The sequence below is a fragment of the Phyllostomus hastatus genome, unplaced genomic scaffold, assembly GCF_019186645.2.
Source record: "Phyllostomus hastatus isolate PE091 unplaced genomic scaffold, TTU_PhHast_1.1 phas_scaffold_21, whole genome shotgun sequence".
NCBI classification, from domain to species: Eukaryota; Metazoa; Chordata; class Mammalia; order Chiroptera; family Phyllostomidae; genus Phyllostomus; species Phyllostomus hastatus.
In genome coordinates, this window is record NW_025334017.1 from 28,385,913 (window position 1) to 28,411,968 (window position 26,056).

General features: G+C 37.7%; 1 protein-coding gene across 1 annotated transcript in view; it reads left to right on the forward strand.

Annotated features, from left to right (window-relative positions):
• Window positions 1-19,460: 19,460 nt before the first annotated feature.
• Window positions 19,461-26,056, forward strand: part of EMC2 (ER membrane protein complex subunit 2) — a 38,698-nt gene continuing 32,102 nt past the window's right edge. The window contains exon 1 of the mRNA XM_045861370.1: window positions 19,461-19,558. Coding sequence (XP_045717326.1) covers window positions 19,519-19,558 — 40 coding nt within the window. The 5' untranslated portion in view covers window positions 19,461-19,518. The remainder of the gene's footprint in view (window positions 19,559-26,056) is intronic.

The window sequence follows — 26,056 nt, forward strand, 5'->3', positions numbered from 1 at the left end:
GCAGAGCTACATTTCCTAGGAGCAGTGGCAAACACATGGCATTCTCCTCCTCTGGAGATGTCCCTAGGGCTTCATCACTCAGCTTGATCAAATTCACTGAATCATTGTTCCACTCATTGAGCCAGTGTGTTCATTGCCTAAAAATTCACAACTTTGCCAACTGTGGCTACCACTATTATGGTGCGCTTTTTCTTGTTGGCTAGTGCCATGCTTTCTGGTGAAGAAAACTACAGGACACTATAATTGAAGTTTCTCTATATAAATTCAGGAAAAATTCTTCTTGGTAATATTTTTCATGTTGAAATCCCTAAAGTATCATACCCTGGGGATGAATTCAGGACTTGGCAAGAGCAATGAGCAGAAGCATCTTTTAGAGGGGAATGTGAATTCACACTACATGAAGTGAGGAAAAAACTTCTGATTAAACATGCATCTATTTCCTCATTTCCTGAAGCCCCAATAAAGAAAGGAAAGAAATAAAAGAAGAACAAAAATGATGAAAAAATGATGATGAAAGATTTCAGCAGAATTCTTTGGGAGATGGAAAGCAGATGGAAAGTAGTATTCAGTAAAGAAAGCTATAACTTTGGTGTCTGCATAGATTATCCATGAGAAACATGCTTTCTGTCTTTCTCCTTCTTTCTTCTTTTTTAGTTTTAGTCTAATCTACCCTACAGAAACCTAGAAAGGTTTAGGACATGGAGGTGCAAGGTACGGGGGAAGCTGGTAGTGAAACTCAGTAATGAAAACAAGGAGTGGTTGAAAGTGGCTAGAATATCAGATTTTGTCTACTTCCTATACTTCTAAGGAAAATAATTCCTTCTCTATTTCTCCCTACCTTCCAGCCTGCAGTGATACCAATGTTTTAGCTCCTAGATGAATTAATACATCTAAGAGGCTCTGAACCAGAGACACTAGTCAGTAGGAGGTATGAGAAGAGAAATGGGGCTGAAGCCAAAAGGTTTAAGTCCAATTTTTCATGCTGATTGGTGGGACTCTAGCCCCCTTCTCTACCCTGCTTCTGGAACATGGGCACTGAAGCATATACTCTCTCAGATGGGAGAATAAAAGAATATTTTTCTGGGAACCACATGACCCCAAAGTAAGGACCTACTGAAAATCACTTTTGCGAGATCCTAATTTCTTTTTTAAAAGCAGGTTCACTACCAATCATCATATAGCCGAGACACCTTATTCATACACATATAGTGCTTCCAGATGGCATTTTCTGCTTAAACACCAGACAGCTAAGCATCACAAGATATTTGAAGAAAGTCTTCAACATGAAAGGCAGACATTAGACTAAAGAGAAAATAAAATACCTAAGGAAAATAGAGACACCGAAAGGAGCAGCACAGACTTTAAGAAATATTCTCAGAGAAATAACAGATGATTACTGTAAGTATCAAACAAGAAAAGCATGCTAGAAAAAAAGAACAGAGAACAAAGAAAGCTTTTGGAAATAAAAAATAAGAGCCATGAACAATTCAATAGCAGATTTGGAAGATAATGTTGAAGAAATTTCCCAGAAAGTAGAACAAAAAGATCAAGGAGGTAGGAAACAAGAGATGAAAAGTAAAGAACTTAGAGGATCCAACAAAAGATCCAACTTTCAAACAAGTAAATGGATAGAATATAATCTGCTAAAGAATTCAACAGGAAAATTCCCCGTGACTGACGTGTAGAGAACAGTCTGGACTGGAACAGGAGATTAGAAGAAAAATAAAAGCAGAGGAAGAAGAACTTGGTAATTGAGCACTTGGGAAAACAGTACTGAAATTAGAGTAAATTAAGGCAAATAAAAAACCTAATAAAGACTGTCAAATGAAAACTTTAGGTAGCTACAAATTCTAGAAAAAAAAATGAAGGGTTGTACAAGACAAAAGAAGTAGTAGTAGTGTCCTAACTGTGCAAAATGTCCTATTTGTCTTAAGTGTCCTCTGTTGACGAAATGTACTTGGACGGTAAAATAAGGTAAACCCTAAAGGATGGAGAAAGGGGAAAGGAAGCAGTGGAAGTGATAACACTGCTATACTGAGATAGAAGTAAAATATGTTACTTAGAAATATGGGAAATACAAAGGGAAATATATCTTAAGAAGAATTCAGTGTTTGGTTTTGGAGAGGACTATTGGCATCTTATAATTCTTTTAGTAAAATTTGCCTTAATAAAAACTATATACACACATTTGATACAAATAAAAGTCTAATGAAAATTAATTCAGAAGGGAGAAACCGTATTATAACAAAGGGTAAGAGACTAGAAAGCAAACATTCAAGACTTAAACATTTCATATATATGTAAACTTCACATATAATCAAAAGAATTTTTAAAATAAAGGTGGACTTTTTATTGGTCCAAAGGCTGTCTGCTCAACACTTGGAAAAGCCAAAACTCAAAAAGTCAGAGTTTGGAGCAAGGAAAGGTATATTGATCCAGATGGTGCCAACCAAGAATTTGGGAGCCCTAGCAATTCCTCAAATCCACCTTAAGAAAATATGGTGTTCAGGCTTCTTTCTTGTAAAGGGAAGGGAAAATGGGAGGGCATGCTTCTGTAAAAGTCAAGCAGAATTCCTCTAATGATCAGCATGATTATGCAAGACAAAGCTGGAGCTATTAGCCTGAAGGTCTTGGCAACAATGCAGGCTTGGACAATACGGAATCAATGATGTTAGTGTTAAGTAGCTAGTATTAATAAAGGAAGAAAGCAAAGGGAATTAGACATTATTAAGCATAATCAACTGGGGAGCATAGAGCCTTGTCCTCAGCCAGGAAGCTACAGCTTCACACACTCTCCAGGGCACCACCACTCCGTTCCCCACTGAACACTGGAGGAAGGGAATGGAACAATGAACTGGGAGGTAAGCACCTGCGCAGTAGAAGTCACAGTGGCACAGGGGAGGGGCTTCGATGAGGCTTGCACAGTAGGGGCCAAAATAGCTACCAGAGAGGCCTGTCAGTCTAACCTGGGGAAACAATGGATTGGTTGGAAGGCAGGCCCAGTGCAAGCCTGTGAAAGCTTGGAAAGTTGATTATTTTGAAAAAAAACTCTCAATCCTCCCCAAACTGGAGGTAATATAATCTCAGGGAACAGAAGGGATCTTTCCTTCTCTCGTCCAGTAACACACGCAACCGTGAGTGTCTAGGAGCACTGTGGGCCCGCGGCAGACCGCGCTGGCTACAAGTGATGAAATTTTAACATGAAACAGAAACTCTGAATACTGGCCTTTGTTCTGGACTGCTGAAGACATGGTTGGACTTTTTACAGTGGAGTGGACAGAGATGAGACATTAGGAATCTAGGAGGGGCACTAATTTGATTCTGCATTGACGCTACAAATAAATCTTGCCACCTCATCATCCCTACTAGGTTTTCTGGAATACTTTCTTTGCAGCACTGCCAGAACCCCACTGGCATTTCACTCTGTTACAGACCCTATTTTGTAATATTTTTCTTTAGTATGGCTAAATAATATTTATCTTATTTTCACATTGTAGGGAGGAAAAACCCAGAAATATCTTCTGGAGGGTGGAGCCCTATGGTACAGGCCTCCCTGCTAGGTGAGTGTTCTAGGAAGCCATCTGCATCAGTGTACTAGCTGGTGATGTTGTGAGAGGCTGTGTTTGGCTTCAGAGAATTTCTTTTTTAGACTCAACGGTTTGTCCATTTTATGAGGGGTGATTTACAAGCATACCTGCCCACACCCTGCTGAATATTCAGCAGTTTTTGACCAAAAATGACATGACCCCTCCATGCCCTGCCCTCCCTGTTCACCCAATTCTGCCCTGAGTGACTTGTTTTGGGTTGTGGCTTGTTTTTGGTTGTTTCGCTTGATGAAAAAAAGTCCTCAAAGGGAAACATTTTGCTGATATGGAAGAGGTGAAACAAAAAATGGAAGAAACACTAAAAGGTATTAAAATTGATGAGTTCAAAAACTGTTTTGAGCAGTGGAGAAAACATCTCAATAGGTGTATTGTCTCAAATGGAGAGTACTTTGAACGTGACTAAAGTTTAAACATGTAAGAATAAATACACAATTTTTATAAATAAAGTCCAGGCTTTTGGGGGTTCCCCCTCACACCTATATTTACTAAACTTATGCTTTTTAAAAAAGATTTTATTCATTTATTTTTTTAGAGAGGGAAGGGAGGGAGAAAGAGAGAGAGAGAGAAACATCAATGTGCGGTTTCTGGGGATCATGGCCTGCAACCCAGGCATGTACCCTGACTGGGAATCGAACCTGCGACACTTTGGTTCACAGCCCACACTCAATCTACTGAGCTACACCAGCCAGGGCTAAATTTATGCTTTTTGTTCAGCATCTTTACATTTACATAAATATATACTACATTTTAAAGAACATGATCAAAAGATCCAAATGGTCATACACAGCATTCTAGTAGGTTCATAATAGTAAGTCTATAATAACATATCTCTGCAAAATTTTGTTTGCAAAGTGAGGCTATGGAAGAGCTCCTTTAATCACTGGCTGTAAGAAGGGAGATGCACACAAATTACCTAGTAATAATGGGGAATTTATTCAAAAGACAAAGAACTTTTTCAAAAAGTCAAAATCAAGTTTAGTGAGAAAATGTAGCAAGGAACCAGAATGCTGTCATGATCCAGGGCTGTTGACTTTACTATCTCTATTCTCTCTCTTTAGGGACACAGTGACTCACATCTCTTCATCTTTCTACATGCCCGAATCATTACTTTCTTTCTCTATGGGGCATGTGTTTCTGTGTTTCACTTACAAGCCAAACATGGCCTTCAGAGGGTCAGCTTTATGTGATCTCCCTGAATGTCTACCAATTGCTGACTGGAGTTTCTATGCCCCAATTCCAAGTGCCTGGAAGACAGAATCAGGTTTTCTCAGCTTGATTCAGGTGCCTACCATTGATTGATCCAATCAGCTGTGGGCTGTATGTGTGTGTGTGGGGGGCGGGGGGGGAGCTGCATAGGAGGATGGGAACAGATGTCCAGTGACCTGATTTTCATTCTGAAAGGACAATGGGAGGAGAAAAGAGGTTGATAAATAGATAAATTGACTAACACGTTTGCTTTTCCTTCTCAGCTCTCTTGACAAGGGCTCAAAAGGTTTCTTTCCCTCCTTAGCCCAGTTCCTTCAAAGTGGACACGCAGTAAATTGGAGTGACTGACAGGTATCCCAAATGAAGAGGTGAAATATGAAAAGTGCAAAGAGGGATATATGTCACTCTTTTCTGTCTTTGAATAAATGTTTTTCACAAATCTGAAGTAGAACTCTCAGGACATTAAGTGGGAATTCCAAAGAGAAGAGAGAGGGGGGAAAAATTTCTGTTAGCAGGATTTATCAGCGGTGTTTTTATGGGTTAAAGAGGTTCAGTTTTAGGTTAGGTGTGGGGAGAGATGTGAGACAGGTGTGATTATAATCTCACTGCAATTTACATCTTCATAGACAAGTTAGTTTAGACTAGATAATGCTTACTTTATAAACTTAAGAAACCATTTGGGCTTCTTGGATATCTGGCTGAAAATTCAAGACAACTGCCTACAGATTTTGCAAATTTAATGTAGATGTATTAGAAAGGTGTATGTAAAAATGTAACAAATAGAAATTATCTTTTCTTCTTCCAAATATATTATTTTTTGATCTACATCAGGCTTCTATTTAACTGTCACCAAGGAAATAGCACACAGTTTGCTAGATCATCCTGTACTAGAGGTGAATGATGAATGAAAAAGAAGACAAAAATGATGATTTCATTACAATGATTATTTTTAACCACTCATTTTATTTATGTGTCAGGTACTGTGCTATGCTTTCACAGCCATTTTCACATTTAGCCTTCTCAGTAACCATCTGAGGTAGGTATTATTATCTTCTATCAAATGAGAAAGTCAAGAACTTGTATAAGTTCATATTATTAATAACTGGTACATCCAGAAATCCAGACAAATTTCAGGGTTCCAAAGAATATCATTGTTTTAAAATATTAGTTGCCGTCGAAAAAAATCAACTAATTCAATACAGTTTCATTTTGGCAGTAATTGTGAGAAACAGCATGTCCTTATAGCTGTCATGTATTTACTCAGATTATTATTTGCATGCTTATAATTTAATTTGGGTGTTTATTCCTGAGTGACATTTTTTTCTTCAAAAACAATGGTCTCCTCATAGATTGGTCTACTGGTAATTCAAAGACATATTTTAGAAGCTGAACTACCTGCATTTTTTGGCAAAAAAATTATATTTTATTGAGTGATACATACATTTTCTTCCTCAAATTAAAAATTCTGTATCTCTTCTAATTAAAAAAACTACCTAATGACTTCATGTGAATGCTCAAGTGACCGATCTGAAATTCTAGAGAACTCTCAAACTCAGACCAGTGAACGCTGGTTGAACTTCTGTTTTTTTAGTTGATTGTGCTTAGCATGCAGCTCAGGTTGATAATCTTGTCCGTGCTGACACTGAAGTAACTGTGCATTGATATTTGGCTGCCAGTTATAACTATTTTCATAAGTGATAAACTAAATTTAGCTCCTGATAGTTCAAAAATATTTAGCTGTTATCATAACATGTCTTAAAAAATGATATCATTTTATTTTTTTTCATTTCCTAGCATAATTAGAATGGGAAACTTTTGTTCAAAATCAATGGTGAAAGGTGTGATTAGGTATTTGTGAACTATGTGAAACTCTCAAGAGTAGTTTACATTTAAAAAATATATAGTGCAAATTTAATCTATGCCTTATACTTAAGTTGAATCAGGCTAGATTAACTATAATAATCATAAATAGCATTTCTGGTTACTAAATTAATTATTCCTTAAGTTAATATATGGTAGTAACACAATTGGGACAACCAATGCATTAAAATAGATTATTTTTCACAAAATTAATTTTACATGTTGTATATTTCAAACCAGAATTAAATGTACTAGACTCTTATGTTTCAAATAATGCTGATGAAGCAAAAAATACCATGTGAAAAAAAGATAGTTCCCCTTGAGTGTTTACAGTATATAGTGATCATGAGATTTTTAATTTTTATTCCTGCATTATGGACATTGTTTGATCTACAGTTTTATTAAGATGCTGGACTTTACCTGTGAAATTTACCTGCAAACTATTTTATAATAGAAAATAATGTTCTTTTGTTTTCATTATTACTATTGTAAGAAAAAATGGGCTGAAACTAGAATGCTAAGGCTTCCGTTCTTTTTCTTCCTAAGGACAGCAAGGAAGTTACAATACAAAGTAAAATAAAAATAAGGAGAAAGCATAGATTTGTGAAGGTACAAGTCAGATTCAGAAATCTCTCCTAGCCTTAAGCATTACAACAGACATGGAAGGCAGGCAGCATCTTAAAGGGAGGCTCCTGTGTCATCAAGGCCTCGGTTACATCATCATTGATTTCATCTTTTCCATCTTCTAATTTTAATGGCTCTGCTTTCCCAAAGACTGCCGTAATTTTTCCCATGGGTCCTCAAAATAAGTAAAATGTAAAACAGAAACATTGCTTTTGTGTTTTCTTTATTGTCTTTGTCATTTGCTGATACCACACCTATCTACAGAGATAACAAGTACCTTCTGCTCCAGTTCCAATGAAAATGAACTTTATATTTCCACTATTTTGTCAATGAGATCAAGAATTTTTGTGACTTGTGAAATGAAACACTAATAATACATTTACTCTGTTAGTGTAAAATTTAACCAAAATGAATTTCGCTGAATTTATGAGATGGGTTATAAGCAAAATAAATTTGCCAGAAATGTTTTGCGTCATGAGATACTTCAACCATAATTTTATTTTTCTTCTTAGATCATACTGGAGCAACCCTTCCCCAAACATGTTTTTAAAATAAACAAAATTACAGTAGTTCATACTTTCTAATATGTTCACTCCTTCAGAGATTTACAGGGAAGGAGTAAAAATCTTGAACAGGATAATGGTTACCAGCTGAGAATCATGTATGAAGACACTGAATGAATTTTTTTCTTAAGACACAGATAATAAAGACAGAAGACAAGTTTTAGCTATTTGGGAGTGTTTCTTTAAAGGAAAAATCTATATGTTGCTACCTTGAAAATAGACAAATGGCAATTTCAAATTTCCTTAACTAACCTGAGAGGGGGAAAGGATTTAAGAAGTATGAGCCATTCTCAGAGGTGTCTGCCATGTGGTGCCAATTCAGGTAGAAGTTGCCACTGGTCTCTGGTAAAGAAGTTAAATTTAAACTCCTTTTCCGGGACTGTTCTTTAGTAAATCCTTTAACTCCTTTGGTGTTAAAATAGCAATTTTAGGATGAAATACTGTGAAATTGTAGCTGTTACTTTTAATGTCCTCACTTAGCAAGATAAAAAAGATTGCAACCTTACATCGGTCCTCCACCCTTGCCCTGAAATTGTACTGGTTCATAAAGCCCCAAATTGGTGAACAGTGATCTAACAGAGCTAACATTCCACAGATACTTATTGAGTCTCTGGAACAGATCGTGAACATGACACACAGGTGTTGAATAGAGCGTAGAATCTAGTGATAGACACAAATAAGAAATGATAATAATGCAGTGGGATAAGTGTTCTCAGGGAAAGGAAAGTCAGGGAGTACTGGAGCATAGAAGAAGGCCACCTAACCCCTATCTAGGGAAGTCAGGCAAGGATTTCGCTAGGAAAGCAGTAAAAAACATGAGATATCTAGGTACCTGGAAAAGCAAAACAAAGGGCTTCTTTATTATCATAGAATAAAAGCAAATGTCCATAATAACAGCCTGCTGAATTCTGATGAAATAATCATGTCCCAGACAGTACAACAGTTGTTTAGTGAGCAGATATTAACTTCTCTAGAGACAGAGCAGCGGGATAACATTTTTGAGGTAAGAAGGGATATTCTCTTTCTCCCACTTTCCCATCTCTTTGTCTCTCTGGAAGTGAAAATTGCCTCATCCTCCTCCAGACCAAATAAATCGTTGTCTCAGGGGGAGAAAATTGGAAATGCCAGAAACTTTCTCTCTGGTTTTGGTTTTCAAAAGCCATCCAATAAGATATATGTAGGTGCCTCTGGATAAATCACAAGTAAGACAATGCCTAGGGAATAAAACCCTGAGGATATGGGGGAATCTCCCAGAGGCAGAAGAAATATTGCTCTTACAGGGCTGGGGAATGGAGGCAGAAGGGGTGGAGAGATGTGTGACATGACAGATATGTGACCGGTATGGCTGTACTGGTTGACATATTAACAAAGTTCTTTGTATTTATTGATAAATAACTATTCACTCAGAATCACCCACTCTTCCCAAATTAAAGGATTTACAACTGGAATAGAAGAGGAACTTCCAGGATGCTTCATAATCACTAAAGGCAGCGTCTGCATCCTATCTGATGGGTTGGTATATCAGTTATCTATTGCCATTTAACACTTTATGCCAAAAATTCTCAGCTTAAAGCAATGATAAACATTTGTTCTCTCACACATTTTCTGTGGGTCAGGGATTTGGGAGTAGCTTAGCTAGGCAGTTCTGGCTCAAGATATCTCATGAGCTTGCAATCCAGGTCGCTGGGTCTACAGCCTTGACTGCGACCAGGAGACCGGTCCGGAGATGCCTCACTCACACGGCTGGACTGTTACTGCTGGCTGTTGCAGGAGGTTCATCACCATGTGGACATCTCTGTGAAGCTGCTTATATGTCCTCATGATACAGTAGCTGCCTTATCTCAGAATGAGTGGTCTAAGAGAGAGCAAGGCAGAAGTTACAATGCCTTTTATGACTTAGCCTTGGAAGTCATACTCCATGGTTGCTGAAATATCCCATCAACAATACCAGTCTTTCTATTTAATATGGGAGGGGCTGCACAGGATGTACTAACCAGAAGGTGAAAATCTTTTGGAATCATCTTGAAGGCTCCTACTACAGTTAATGACCTTGCCCTATGGGTTGTCACATATTTGGAATATCACTTTCACACATGAGTCAGAGTAGAACTGAAAAAGAAGGAGGGTACGGTGCAGAACAAATTCCAACTTGAAATTAAATTTTTGTCTTCCTTCAAGAACAGTACCTCAAATAGAAATTGAGTTTTAAATAAATGCAAATGTAGTTCTTACAGTTGCACACCTGAATTTGTGTGCTGAGGTTTATAGCTACTATGTCTCATGTAAATGTTCCCTAAAATTAACTACCAAAGTTTTCTTTGTTCACCATTCCTTTTCTGTTGCTATAAATCTTTCTTTAAAATGTATATTTTTTCAATAACTCTTTTATTCATGTGAATCTGGGATGTACTCTGCCCCCTCCCAGTAGGTACAAGGTGCATTACAGTGGAACTTAATTCATTCCAGAAGACTGTTGGAGAAGCAATTTGTTTGAAAATCAGATGTGTGACTAATCATACAGGTATTGTCAAGAAAGGGTTATCAGATGGAAACCCAAAGGTTTGTTTGACAACCAAGAAATTTTTCTGTGAACAACTTGGTTGAGAACTGAATTGTTTGAGATGGGAAACATTTGAGACCTAAGGTTTGACTGTACATCATTCCTCTGGCAGCCCAAATATGGACCACTTGTTATGGCCTTTCAGTTAGCACAGCAAATGCTAACTAGAGCTGCCTTAGCATATAGAAGGGTGAAGAGCAAGTTGACAATGAGGGTCTTTTTTGGGGGGAAAGTATTGATAAAATTTGGCCTAGTTTAAGTTTATTAACAAGCAATCATCAATGATAGTATGGCAGGTGCCCACTGAATTATCAAGGGGTATTCTGAGTACAATGTCTTTGGAATTTTCTAGTACTTCATGGAGATCTTGAAAGTTTTAGAAAATCTACCATGTTTCAGAGTTAAACTGTTATTCTTGGAAAGATGTTTGAAATTTTTTAATTATTTGGATATATTTGGAATCTGAGTGAAAGAAGAAATATGAAGTTCTAGGTAATTTATCAATGGTATTAGCATTAATTCCCAATCCAAGAAAAAAATGAGTGACTACTGATTTGTGTCTCATAAAAACAAGCAAATTGTCAAGCCTCTGTGGGCTGTATATATTTTACCATGTCTTTTCTTCAACACAAGGCAACCATTGCTGAGCTATTAATCATATACCAGAAAAAGACATTCTGTAGAGTTGAAATATAATTTCCATATGTCAAATAGCTTCTGAATCTAGCTAGCAGTTCAGGGGAACACACACCTCTACCCCTCATCAAAAATGAAAGATTACAGCCAGAATGAAAGAATAATGGTTACTGTGGCAGCTATGGAGGTTCACTGTCAGAATCTCCCTTCAAGAAAGAATTTGCTATTCCACTGCAAAGAGTGTAGGAAGCTGACAGCTCCTAGCTGTTAAAGCCTTCAGGATTATCTCTGCTTCTGTTCTGAAGCTGTGCTCTTCTGGGCAGCTGCCAGCCAGGGATGGAACATGTGGGGGTCCTCGTGCTTGGCCACTTCTGCCCAATGTCTGCCTCCACTGATGGGTAATCTTTGCTCTGGAGCTTTTCTCATTGAGTTGGCTGATATTTCATCAGACCTAAATTATGGGGTGAGGCCTTTTCTGTCCAATCCTGCTTCCTACTCTCTTTTCTTTCACAGGTATCAAATGTGAATCATGGTCTGAAAGCTTTCTCAACCCTATCCTGCTCCCTCCCCCTTTTATCTTTTACAAAGTGACCTCTAATAAACCTCTTGTATTCCTAACTACATCAACGTCTGCTTTCCAGAGGACCAAAATGACATACCTACTATTTACTAAGAATCTACTATGTGAAGGAGTATATCATAGTGTGTTTGGGGAGGTTATTTAACCACTATCAGCTGTTCCCTCATCTGCAAAGTGAGGTTGTTACAAGAATTAAATGAAATAATTTGCAAAGAACACTTTGTATAGTGCCTGATATATAGTAAGTATTCAAATAGTTACTGGTATGCAAATATACATACCAATATACATATCAGTAACTGGTATGCAACACTAAGAGTACTATATGCCATATGCCAGATTCTGTGTGAGGAATTGTTTATTACTTGTAATCCTTGTTATAATCAGCAAGTATTAATATTACAATGCTCATTTTACATATGAGGGAACTAGGGTTTCATGAAGTTAAAATGACTTGCTGAAATTACTTGATTTACAAAGCCAGAATGTGTAACCTGGGATTGAAACTCAGAAAGTTTTGTAGAGGAGAGCAATGTACATGTATGTTGGCAAAAAGTCCATTCCTATTACCTAGAATGTAAAGGAGCTCCACACCCTCTATGACATGGTATGTGCAACGGTAATTAATATGAAGTACCTTGAGGATTCTTTCATAGATGTAAGTTTATGCTCTTAATTCTATCACATGTGTGACATTAGAATCTGTTAATGTGTCCGTAAGACTGAACATTTGTCTAACAGCTCAGAAAAGCAATATATAATGCCATGGCCACTCCCTGATGAGTACTGGTCGGTTATTTTTGCTCTTGAATTGGGTTTGTATGATGTTTTCCCATGATTAGATTGAGGTTATATTTAACATTCCATAATCTTGCTATTGCTAGAGAAATTACATCAACTTAAATCATTCCCTTGCTGCCTGTCCCTGCCTCCACCCACAGGACAAATGTTCAACTCCATTATTAAAAGATGCAAAATAAATCTTTAATGGAAACACAATGAGCAGAAGGAAGTTATTAAAATTGCTGAAGGAATTTCTAGTGAGGTGGCAGCAATGTAAACTCAGTGACATTTTGGAGCACACCTTTTTGTGCCTCACCTCATACATTTAAGTTAAAGAATTTCAAGTAAATTTTTTAAAAATATGTTACATAAAGTTAAAAAAATTGAGATTGTGCTCTTTCCTTAGGAATCAGGTGGCAATGGATGGGGCTGATAGAATGGATTTAGGCATTGGACAGATTTTTTACAGCCATTCTGCCAGGAAACTCCTGTCCCCCCCCCCACCCCAAATTCACGGAGTTTAGTAAATAAGCTCTCCTATGTTCACAAGAGCACATGATTTATGATCTGAAAGATGGCCATTTAATGCCCAAAGTGTTTCTTTGCCTTTTAACCAATTTTGGCCAAGACAGGTCAGTATGACCACAGGAAGAAAAAGATGACCAGTAAAGTAAATGACCTATGGCCAGATGGCAATGCTAAGATACCTCAGCACTACAAGTCTGAGCAAATAACTTACTCACTTGTGGCTAGAAAGATGCTTCCAAAACACTAAAGAGAGGGACTGTATATTTTTATATGAACTTACCCATAATGCAATTTGCTCACTGAACATTTTCAAGCAGATTTCAGTTACAGTTCTATTGTAGAAAACGGAGTCTAGATGGGCTCCGTAGACCATTTGGGCGACAGTTATAGTACGTAGGGATTCCTAGATGTTTGGTACCCAAAAAGGATGATTACGAAAATGCATTTGTACACAAGAACTGTTACATATGCACAGATGTATGTGTGTACTAGAACAGAATATGCACTTTGGGGAAATTAAATAAATACTGCCTGAAAAAGTGGATTCAAGTATGGTTATAAATCCCAAAAAGAAACAGGTCTAATTTACTGCTCATGTGGGAGAAATTCTGGGTGTACTCTTTCTGGATGTACTTTCCTCTTCACTGTTACAACTATGGCACAGAGGGGCAATTATCAGTTTGTGAATTCTACTGTGAAAGAACTAAAGTGACCTCACTGGAAATGTTTCCCAGAGGCTCTCCTTTGCTTTCTAAAATAATATAATTGGATATGAAATAAATGGCTGGCACATTTTAAAATGTATATATTGCAAATGACGGCAAACTTGGAAAAACTAGAAGTGCTTAAATGCTATGGTTGTGTCAGCAAAGGAGGCATAGATTATTGTGTTTTGGTTACATATTAAGTTACATAATGTTTTTAAAATGTAACAGAAAACAATATTCAAAAGGTTCCTAAAACAATTCCACATTAATTGGGCTTTTGGTAAATAAAACTTGAAGGAAAGCTTCCTTCCAAAGGTGAATGTTACAGTGAAAATCTATTGACATGGAAAGAAGATAAAATGAATATATTTTTTCCTTAAATACAAAGGGATATGGTTATGATTCACTATTTAGAAACACCAACATGATTTAAAGGCTATCGTAATTTTTAAAGGTTTTTATTGTTGTCCAAATACAGTTGTCTCCATTTCCCCACCACCACCACTCCCCACTCCCAGCCACCCCAGCCATCCCCACCTCCACCCTTGATCCTACCCCCCTCCTGCCCCCGTTGGTTTTGTCTACTTGTCCTTTATACTTGGTTCCTTGATGGCCCTTCCCCCTTTTTCCTCATGTTATCCCCCTCCCCCCTGGTTACTGTCAGTTTGTTCTTTATTTTAATGTCTGTGGTTATAATTTGTTTGCTTGTTTTGTTGATTAGGTTCCTATTATAGGTGAGATCATATAGTATTTGTCTTTCACCGCCTGGCTTATTTCACTTAGCATAATGCTCTCCAGATCCATCCATGCTGTCACAAAGGATAGGAGCTCCTTCTTTCAGTTGTGTAGTATTCTTTTGTGTAAATGTACCACAGTTTTTTGATCCACTCATTTATTGATGGGCACTTAGGTTGCTTCCAACACTTAACTATTGTAAATTGTGCTGCTATGAACATTGAGGTGCACAGGTTCTTTTGAATTGGTGTTTCAGGATTCTTAGGGTATCATCCCATCAGTGGAATTGCTGGGTCGAAAGGCAGCTCCATTTTTAGTTTTCTGAGGAAATTCCATACTGTTTCCACAGTGGCTGCACCAGTCTGCATTCCCACCAATAGTGGACTAGGGTTCCCTTTTCTCCACAACCTTGCCAGCACTTGTTTGTTGCTTTGTTTATGATGGCCATTCTGACAGTGGGAGGTGGTTTCTCATTGTGGTTTTAATTTGCATCTTTCTAATGCCTAGTGATGCTTTTTATTGTATTTTTTTCCATTACCATTTAGACTCCTTTATTCCCCTACCCACCACAAGCACTACACTGTTGTCCATGTAGCCACAGTAAATTTTAGAGTTGTAGTGAGACCAATTTACTTGGGTAACTGTCAAAACAAATACAGGTTACAGTATGAACTGTGCTGCATAGTGTGGGATACTTTAATTCACTATGAGTAAGACAGCACAAAAGAGATAGCAGGTCCTAAATAAATTATTTGATAAAAATGTTGAATACTGCAAAATCAGTTATGATGTCCTATTAAATATAATACCCATTTTATAAATGCCATGGGTTTATTAAATTTAAGAAGTTGTTTTAGTCTTTTATAATGTTTGAAGATATAAATTGGATTAAGTAAACCCTCACTTTAAAACAGAAGCACTCTAAAGTGCTTTGTGGGCCAATTCGGCTTGATAAATAATCAAAGCTTATTCTATCTCAAAGAAAATGTGGGCTTATTTAAAGTTATTCCTCTCTGACCCTAGTTCATTCTGATGTATATTATCATTATAACTATTCAAATATGGTCATGCAGGAAAAAAAAAGAAAGCATCACTTTCAGAAAAAGCGTATTATAGTCCACAGTCATGTCCTTTTTCACTGAGCTTTTTAAGATCATTAAATGAGGTAGTGCTTCCAATGGTGCCTAACATGGCATAGTCTAATATTTAGCTGATTGGATATTTCCTTGATGTTTGTCACCATATTGAGCAGTGTTCAATCAGAGAAACTACATTATATATTTTTAACATACATGAATGAACTCTCATTTTCAAAGGGGTAAGAGCATAAAGGCAAAACTTTGGGAACATCTTGTAAAGGTAGATTTATAGAAAGTATGATTGATGTTTATGTTTTCAGGGTATGGTTCTATATATAAAAGATATTTCTTTTTTATTCATAGTTATAATTACATTACACTATTTTAAAGAAGACTATAAATACTACTGTCACTGACATACCAGTTTTTTTCCTGACTGTGCCTGTAGAAGGCAGGTTTTATTAGATATTTGAAATGTTACAATATATAAACAATCATGTTCCCCACTTCAGAGAATACCGTTGGTGACAAAATTTCCTTAAAGATATTTTTTCCTGTAAATATTTCATTTTTCATCCATGATCTCAACAATTTACCTCCTCTATATGAATTTTCTGTTTTTTTAAAAAATATTTTATTTATTTATTTATAGAAAGAGAGAGGAAGAGAAGGAAAAAGAGAGGGAGAGAAACATCAATGTGTAGTTGCCTCTCACTCAGCTCCTACTGGGGACCTGGCCAGCAACCTAGGCATGTACCTAGGAATCGAACTGGGAATCGAACTGGTGACCCTTTGGTTTGCAGGTGAATTTTCCATCTTTGTTACCTACAAGTAGCAAGAACATGAGAAAAACTCACTTCACCTCAGGGTCTCAGATTAGAAAATACATATGGTTCATTAGTGCTTTACAAAATATGGGTCATTACCCCAATAGTGGATCACAACTAATATTCTTATGAATGAAATGGAATTGACTCAATTTGAGTAGAAAGTATAGAGGACAAGACACATTATAAAGGCAGTTTTTAAGTTTCAGTTTTAAATATATGTATCCATATTGTATGATGAGATAAAATATATTTCGAAATAAGGTTGCAAGCAAAAAACTTCATACCTCCTAAGTCTATGAAATTATTCTATATTCCTGTTCAAAAGTTCTGAAAATGACCTTTTCAACCTAGTGTCATATACACTTTATTGCCTTATAGATAGTAAGTAGCTAGCGATATTGACATTTAACGTAACTAGAAAATATTTACTCCCTCAATTAGTTATAACAATTAACATCCATTGTTAAGTTTTTAAAAGATACCTCCTTGGGCTTTCACCCCCTTAAAAAATCCAAGAAAATGTTGGGAATCAACAGTTTAGTACACATATTAGTTTGTATGTGTATGCAACATACTGTGGTAAGAAGCTGGGAAATATAACATGAATTGGCAGGGTCCCTGCACTCATTGTTATAATTTTTAGGAAAGCATCAGACATAAAAAAAACCCATCCTATCCATAACCAAACAGTAGAATTTATATGGGTACTACTATGAAATACTATCCTAACAATCACTAATACAAACTGTCATTTTTTTACTATCTCATTCATTCATTCAATAAACATTGACTGTGTGTCAGGTATTTTTCCAGGTTGGATGTTCCTAGGTTAAAATGACAAAGTACATACTCTCAAGGAGCTCATATAATATAAGGGAAAATACAGAAAATACATAAAAATAAATATCATATAGTGTTATGTGTCATAATGATGTAACAAGCATTAACTAAGGCAACTTTTCATTGGATAGTCAAGGTAGGACTCTGTATGAGTAGATACATTTAAATCTGAGATACGATGACAAAAAGAAGACAGCCACTTCAAGCTATAGAGAGGAACATTCCAGAAAAAGAGAATAGCCAGGTAAATGTCAAACTCAAGGCAGACTGGAATGTTTAAAGAACAGGAAGTGGATGAGAATAGCTAGGGGATGAAGAGAGTATGGTAAGCGATGAGGTAAAAGATGTAGGAGGGAGCCGGACTGAGTAAAACTGTGTAAACTATGGTAAACTATTGTTTAGAGCACATACTTATTGCCAGGGAGAGCCATTTGAGAGTTGTAAGGAAAGAACTTTGTAGTCTGATGACCTTCGTTCGTTCCTTCCTTCGTTCTTTTGTTCCTTCAAGACCTATATGGCTGCTGTGTAGAAAATAAATTTAACACAGCAAGAATGCAACTAAGGAGTTTAGGAGGTTATTAGTTATTCAGGTCAGAGATGGTTGTGGCTTAGAGTAAAGTAGTAGCAATGAAGGTAAAAGTAAATAGATTTTAGGGATGTTTTGGAAATACAACATAGAATTTGCTGATAAACTGGATATAGTATGGTTGGCAAAGAAGGGAATCAAGGAAACTTCCTAGAATTTTAGTTTGTGCAACTAGGAAGATGGTTTCATCAGCTGGGATAGGGAAGAACAATTTGGGGATATTGGCAGGAATCCAGAGTTTTATTTGGGATATGTTAACTTTGAGATGCTTATTAGCTATCTAAATGAATATTCCAAGAAAGAAGAACTGGGTTTCACAGATCAGTAAGAACTACTGGATTTATGAATTTGGGAGTCATCAGCATATATATAGATACCACAAAACTGGCACCTCCGTGAGAATGCAGTCTCTTTTAATCTTGATAACAATTTGAGGTAAATATTTTTTTATATAGATATAATTATCCTTTTATATGTGTTCAACCCTGATGATCAGAATTAAACATCCTGAAAGTCAACCAGCTACCAAATGATGGAGCCTGGATTCTGTCTGATAGAGTTCTTATTCTTTACATCATGCCAGGTTATTTTATTGAAGCATTTGAATGTGAATTTCTGAGTCAAGAATTTTTAGTTAAAAAAATACCTGTTTTTAATGTCTGTATAGTCTGGACAGAATGATGTCCATTCAGAATTGAATCCGAGTTCATGACTTCACTCTTCTATCTTTATGTATCTCCTCTGTGGCTAGTGCCATAGACAGTTCCTTTTTCTTTCTTTTCACTCCACTCCCTTGGCTTGTGGGAAATGACTCTCCTTTCTTCTTACATGCTGATTGCCTCTTTTCATTAGCTTTTAACAATGGCTGATAAGTAGGAATTTTTAGCCTTCTTCCCTCACTTTACATATTCCCCCTTCACAATTTCATGGTCTCATTGCTTCAAATACTAAATATACGTTTATGATCTTTAAATTGTTTTGTTTCCTCTCCAGGCCACTTCTGTGTAGGTCCCAAGGTTCCAGACAGCAATCAGACAGGTGGGAAAGGAAGCTTCCCCGTGAGGTTAAGAGGAACGAAGTGTAGGAGCCTTGATGGTCTCATTCGTACATTATTCAGTATTTATTCACTTATTTATAAACACCTACATGTTGGCTGCTCTTACGGAGTTTCAAATCTAGAGTGACAGGCAGACTGATCTACGAGGAGCGCTGACCAATGGTATGAGATGGCACGAAGTCATTAATGTAACACAAAGCCCTGAATCCCACTTAGTCCCTCAAAGAGACTTAACAAAACGTTGGTAGTGCATCAGTCTAGTCGAACACTGTAACTTCAGTGGAGAGCGAATGCCATTAAATGAAGGAAGTTGGGGACAAACAAGGGATTCGGGCAGAACGCTGAACTGAAGCAGGCCATGACAAGAACAAGGAACTCATTAGTGAGTGGGAGGAGAACGAACACCTATGTAGAGAAAAACGAAAAATCAGGAGTGTACTCTGCACTTGTTAAATCTAAATCCCCACGGCGAAACGAACACCTCACCCCAATCAACTGCTGCAGAGGGAAGGAGACCTGCACTGAATCCTCAGCCTCCCGACGCACCACGCCGTGCTTCTCGCCCCGCCCCTTTGTTCCACGCCCTCTCCGCAGAGCCGCGTGCACGTGCACAGAGGATCCCGCCTCCTTCGCTCTCTCCACCAATGAGAAATGGCGTCGTAATCCGCTACCACTCGGTCACAGGTCACGTGACGCGTCTCCCTGCCCTCTCACCCTGCTGCCCCTAGGTTCTGAAAAGATGGCGAAGGTTTCAGAGCTTTACGACGTCACTTGGGAAGGTAACTGCGGGTGGGGCGGGCAGGGGAAGACCAAAAGTTAAGGGAAGCGGTGCGGGACATCTTTTGCCTTTGGGGAGCTGAATTCTCCGGTCTCTCTTCCGCACTGGAGTTCTCACTGAGCGGAGCTGAGGTGGTGGCTGAGGCTCACCTGTTTCTGGCCGGCCACCGACCGGTGTCTGCGGTGTCACTCGCCTCTTGTGTTCCTCGTTGGACAGCTCTACCTTCGCGCCAGTCCAGGGGTCCGGGGCAGCTTTCTTTGGGAGGCGGGAGGGGCTGCTGAGCGGCGCGGAGGAGGCAGAATAGATTCCTGCTGAAGCTTCTTTGCAGCCAAGAAATACGGGACCTGTAAGGTCTTTTAATTAAGTGCCGTGTAGTAAGGGTTACAACTTTGTGCCGGAAAAGTGTGTGAAAGACCCAGGAACAAATCTATTCTGCATGCTACTTTACATTTCGCTCCCTCTTCAAAGCTGAGTGCCTGATTTCTTCCCTTTTTAATTACTCCGTGTCCCACTCCTCCATGACACATTTGCCCACAACACATTTCCTTCTTATTCCGTACCAGGAATTCCTTTTCTGAAGGGGGAAAGAGCTGGTTATCTTGGGCGTGCGTGCGCTCAAGTGTGATGGACTTCTTTCGCCATCCTAGTTTAATGTAAGGTGGAGTATGTTCTTAAAAACTGGAAGCAGTCAAACTTTCAAAAAAATTTTTTTTCCCTTCTCAAAATCTTGAGCGGCAGAACGTGCTTGAGAGAAGGGCCTTGAGTTTCGCTAATGCGTGAAATTTCTGTAATTGACATTTATATTCCCAGCATTTAACAGTAGACTTCTCTAGCTTATTTAAGGAATGCCATCTTCCAATGGTTAAGTAGTGGGCTGACATCGTGTACTAAAAGGTATGTTAACTCATGGTGAATACATCTCTCCAGCATTACAAAGTTGCAAACATGTATGGGAAAAAGTAAAATTCTTTTACACTTGAGCAGAATTCAATGATTTATTATTGGTTTTGTGGCCTACAGCACATTGTGAACCTCAGTGTTTCTACCCGTATTGCAGAATGCCATTATATTAAACAAAAATATTAAGTGCTTAGTGCTATCCAGATCTTGGATATATGACATCAAATCACACAGCCCCTACCTTCATGGAGTTCCCAGTCTAATGGAGAAGACAAACCTGTCAGTGTGTAGTTTTAAAAGACTTGTCAGGATCTATTTCTTAAGCTGGATGATAGATGTGTAGCTGTTGTTAATGCTTTTAAAAATGTTTTGAATATATCATGCTTTTTATTTTTAGAAAGTGCCATTTTGAAGGCATGTCAGGATAGGTTTCTTAGATGATAGTATCAAGTACCTAGTCTTGAGGAATGAGTAAATGTGTACTACCAGGCAAGGTGATTAATACCACGTAACTTGGAATACCCTGTGGGCATTCTGAAAGGAGTGATTTAATTAGATTTAGAAGAATAAATAATAAGTCCTTCACCAGTTTGTTGAGGAACAAAAAATAAAGCATGTTAAAGTGCTTTTAAACTAAGTACTGTATAAAAAGGTGATCTGGCTCCTACCCTTTGTCTTAAGCTACTCTCCCTTACTCTGAGCGGGCAGTGCTGACTTTTGTTGAATTCCCTAAATGCGCCACACTTCTCTTGTATTAGGGCTGGACATATGCTACTAGTGTTCTTCCCTCATTGCCCCACTCTTGTCCCAATTATAGTTTATCATTTCTCAAAATCCCTCTCAAAGGTCATGTGTTTCAGAGAGCTTTCCTTGACTACCCCAAAGCCCTTCTCCATCCCTCCACCAGCATTTTAAAAAGGAAAAAAAAAAAAAACACGACAAAACCAAACAAGCAACAAAACTTTCCCCTGGTCCTTTAACTATGGGGTTTCATGCTCTGGAAGCGCTTACCCAACTGTGTTAGATTTTAAAATTTTCGTCTCCTAGAATGAAGGGAGGGACCAGGCCTCTGGTTCTAGTGCCTGACAAATGAGAAGAACAGAGTATTTGTTGACTAAATGAATTAGTAATTGACTATTAATAAACATTAACAAAGTTTTACAGAAAAGAACATAAGTAATTTTTCTAGAGTTGGAATAATTTCTTTTGTATCTTAGATAGACTTGGGCAATTCCACTACAAGATATGGTTTGCGTATTTGTGAAATAAGGGTTTAGATGGACCTTCCCAGAATTCTTTTTTAGGGGACTTTTAAGAAAGAGCAGTTGAGATTTTTCTTTCAGAAACTTAATGGTAACAGATTTTTGAAATGTAAAAGGGTCATGGAAGGACTTCCAGAGATAGCTTTTTGTTTATATTTTTTAGAAGGGAATCTCAGTTGGACCTGTGTCCTTAAGAATTTGATTGAATAGTATCATGAATTAAAGTTGTGGAAATGGTTAGTTCAAAGAGTACTGTAATTCTTGTGATAGGCAAAGTGATCACATATTTGTAAAAGAACTAATTAGTGCCTTTAATATTCTCCTAGTCTCTTGGGTTCTATAGAATAAATTGAATATGTCATTTATTCAGACAATTGAAAGTTACTAAGGTTTATTAGAGATTTGGAGGTGTGAAAGAGTTTTAAGGAGGGTGTAGTCAGGTTTTTTGAGAATAGGGTATTTGGGCAGGATAGGGATAGGATGCCTAGCACAATGCCTGGCATATAGTTGGCACTAAATGAGTATTTACTGAAAAAATATTAAAAATGAAGGAATTTTACTTGTTGACATTGGCTCTATGTCCTCTCTTTTTATCTAGTCCTTCAAACAACCACAGTTTTGTTTCTGTGCTCTCCTACTCCAGTATGGTTTCAAAGGCAACCTGATGCTGGGTCTGACCTGTTTACGTATGTGTTTTGTACATCTGTACTGCATTTGTACTGTATTCTAACTCCCTGCAGATCACCCTCTCTGAACAATTCTTCCCTTGGTTTCTTTTTTTTTTTAAAGATTTTATTTATTTATTTTTAGAGAGGGAAGGGAGTGAGAAACAGAGAGAGAGAGAAACACCAATGTGTGGTTGCTGGGGGCTGTGGCCTGCAGCCCAGGTATGTACCCTGACTGGGAATGGAACCTGCAATGCTTTGGTTCGCAGCCCGTGCTCAATCCACTGAGCTATACCAGCCAGGGCTTCCCTTGGTTTCTTAATAATACTGAAGTTCCCATTTTCTTAGACTTTCCTTTGCTTAGTTCTCTACATCTATTCACTTTTTAATTTTTGGTGTCTTTATTGCTTCTTTCCTTAGCCCTTTTACATTTATTATTGGTGGTTATTAAGCTTGAGATAAATAGACTCTTTGCTGTATAGGCATCGGTGTTAAGTGGTATGTGAATTCCCTGACATTATATGTAAAATTGAGTGTATGTAAACATGTACTTATTTTTGGGAAAACAGTGATTCAAAGGTCTCATCAACTTCAAAGAGCTCTTAAAAAAGGTTAAATGTCTTCTTTGGGCAACCTCAACCACACCTAGTTTTATTTAGCCTATATGCTAAATAACATTAATTAAACATATACTTGAATACTTTGCACCAGGCACTGTTCTAGTTCTTGAGGATACAGTTCAGAACAAGACATGAGAGGTCAGTGAGAGAGAGGGCATGAGGGAGGGAGGAGACAAGATCTGTTGACTCCGGTGGGTAGGCTTGAACCTGCAACATTTGGGTGTACAGGACAACACTCCTACCAGCTGAGCCACCCAGCCGGGGCTCTTCTTCCTCTGTTGAAATAATCTTGAAAACCCTTGTAATTTCCTGAGTGCTAGGGTTGATAGGAACATTTTTTTTTTTTTTACAATATTTTGTCTTAGTTCGTGGTTCCTGACACAAGAACTTCTAAGACATTAGAATTTCTAGAACCATGTCTTTTTGTACACTTGAGGTGACTGGTGGCTGGATAGCTTCAGGATGGGGGCTGGTCACTAGAAAGACCAAGGCATGATTAAGGGTTTTCAGCCTACCTCTTGACTTCTGGGAGGGGAGAGGATTGGAAGATGGAGTTAATCACCAACGATTCAGTCATTCCTGTAGAAGGAAACCTCTGTAAAACCCCCTAAACTACAGGATTGGAGAGCTTCCAGGTTGGTGAACACATCAAGGTGCTTGGAGGGTGACATGCCCAAAGAGGGCATGGAAGTGCCTCTGCTCTTCACTTCCATTGGGCTGTTCTTGAGTTGTACCCTTGAGAACAAACCAATAATAAGTAAAGCACTTTCCTGAGTTCTGTGAGCCATTCTAGCAATGATAAGGGGGTGGGAGGAACCTGGGCTTTACAACCAGTTGGTCAGAAGTAGAGATGGCCCTGACTTGTGATTGGTGTCTGAAGTGGGTGGGGGCAAGCTGGTGGTGCTGACTGAGCCCTTCACCTGCAGGTGTGATGCTAACTCCCTGCAGTTAGTGCCAAAATTGAGTTGAATTATTGGACAGCAAGTTGGTGTTCAGGGACTTGGAGAATTGGTTGGTGTGGGGAAAACTCCCAACACATTTGGTGTCAGAAGTGTTCTGTGGATAGGAACAGATCTAACAGTGTATGAGAATGTGGATTAGATACAGACACTAGAGTTTATACTGTAAATTGAACAGTTTTCTGGACAGACAGTATACTGCTACATTGTTTTAATCCTATTTTCCTAGTCTCATTTTTAAGAGTATTTTTAGTCAGATATTCATCACTGGATTTAAATAAAATAGCACTATTTGTTTCTGATTTCTGTTTACTAAGTGAATAGGTTTTGTTTTTTCCAACATCAGTTTGATATCAGTAATTAAATCAGTGACAGTGTTGCTAATACATTCTTATTTTGGTAGTTAAAACTATGCAAGCTGTATAACTTAACTTGATGAATTTAATGGGATAAAGCTTGGAGATGTATCGTGTGTGTGTGTGTGTGTGTGTGTGTGTGTGTGTGAGAGAGAGAGAGAGAGAGAGAGAGAGAGTTTTAAGCTGCTGTTGTCTGCAAAGCATTTGTGTTTACTAATACTTTGGCATTCTAACTTTATTTCTTGAGATCTTCATGTCAAGAACCATGTGTTTTTAACCAGGCACAGGAAATATATCTCCATGGTGGTTTGGGTTGATTTTGAGATTACAAAATATTATACAATAACAGTTTTATGAGAGATTTGAGATCATTTCTAGCAAACATAAGTTCTGTATTTTAAAACTGTTAATAAATTTCCATGTCAGGGTCTCAAGGAAATTATACTGCAACTCTACTTGAGTATATTTTGAACCTACCAATGTTTAATTTGGTAAAAGACAAACAGTTTTCTTCCATCTAAATTTTAAAGGACTATGCTCTTCCTTTTCTCTCTCCTTCCTTCTTCCCTCCCTTCCACACTCCCCCCTCCCTCTCTTCCCTTCACTCAGTTGCTCCCCTCCCCTCTCATTATGTCTTTTTATTATAAAGTAAAATAAAATGAAAACAAAATCACACAGAACAAATTTACTACTGAATTATTTATTACAAAATGAACACCCATGATACCACCATCCAGGTTAAGAATTAAAACTTTGCCATCCTTCCCAGAAGTTCCTCCTGTGCATGCCTCATGCCAATCATAGCTCCCCCTGTCCTCTCCTTAGTAATCATTATCCTGATTTTTAAGCCAATACCCACTTGCATTTTAAAATAATTTTATTGCCCAAATGTATATCCCCAGACATTATACTTTGGTCTTGCCAATTTTTATTAAGTTTGGTAAGTTTTAAAAGTCTCTTTTGACATTTAGGTTCCCATTCTGTCCCTTTGTTTTCCTTAAAGTTTACCTGTTGAAGAACGTGGGCCATTTTCTAACATGCAGAATTGGTCATACTGCTTTTTTTTTTTAGTTCACCTGCACCTTCAAAAATCAACTTCTACTTCTTAAGCATGAAATATAAAGCCTTTTAGAAACTAAATCTTCTTTCTACCTGCTCATCTCCTGATCCCACTCTGTGTCTTTAATTCTACCTACCAAGAGTTGTTGTGTCTGTGGGAAGTAACCTACTTTTCTGTTTGCCTGCTGAATTCGTCTACTTTTAAGATTCAGTTCAAGGTTATTTCTTGTGCAGAGTGAGAGTCAAGATGATTTCTAGGTTTCAGTAGAAAGAATTAACTGTATTAATCTGTAATTTTCTAAGACCATTTTTATATATTCATCTAGGGTCTGTTTTCACCTTATGATGATTTTTGTTTTTTATAGACTGAACTACAGAGACTCAGATAATGCATATAAAAGTAGTGAAAATCCCATGTGCTTCTGTTATATTTATTCTCTAGGGGTCTAATGTATCCTTTATTTAACTGATTTGGCAACAAGTAATTAAACTTCTAAAATCTATTCATCATCTATGTCTATAGAAGAAAGAAGGTAGTACTTCAGATGAGTATGTAAGATTTTCAGAGGTAGGAAGAAGGCACATATGTGGTTGGTGAATTGGACAGTTAATTCTATGTTAACTATATGAAAGAAGAACCTTGTTTACTGGATTAGTAGTCTTTCCCACCCCCACCCC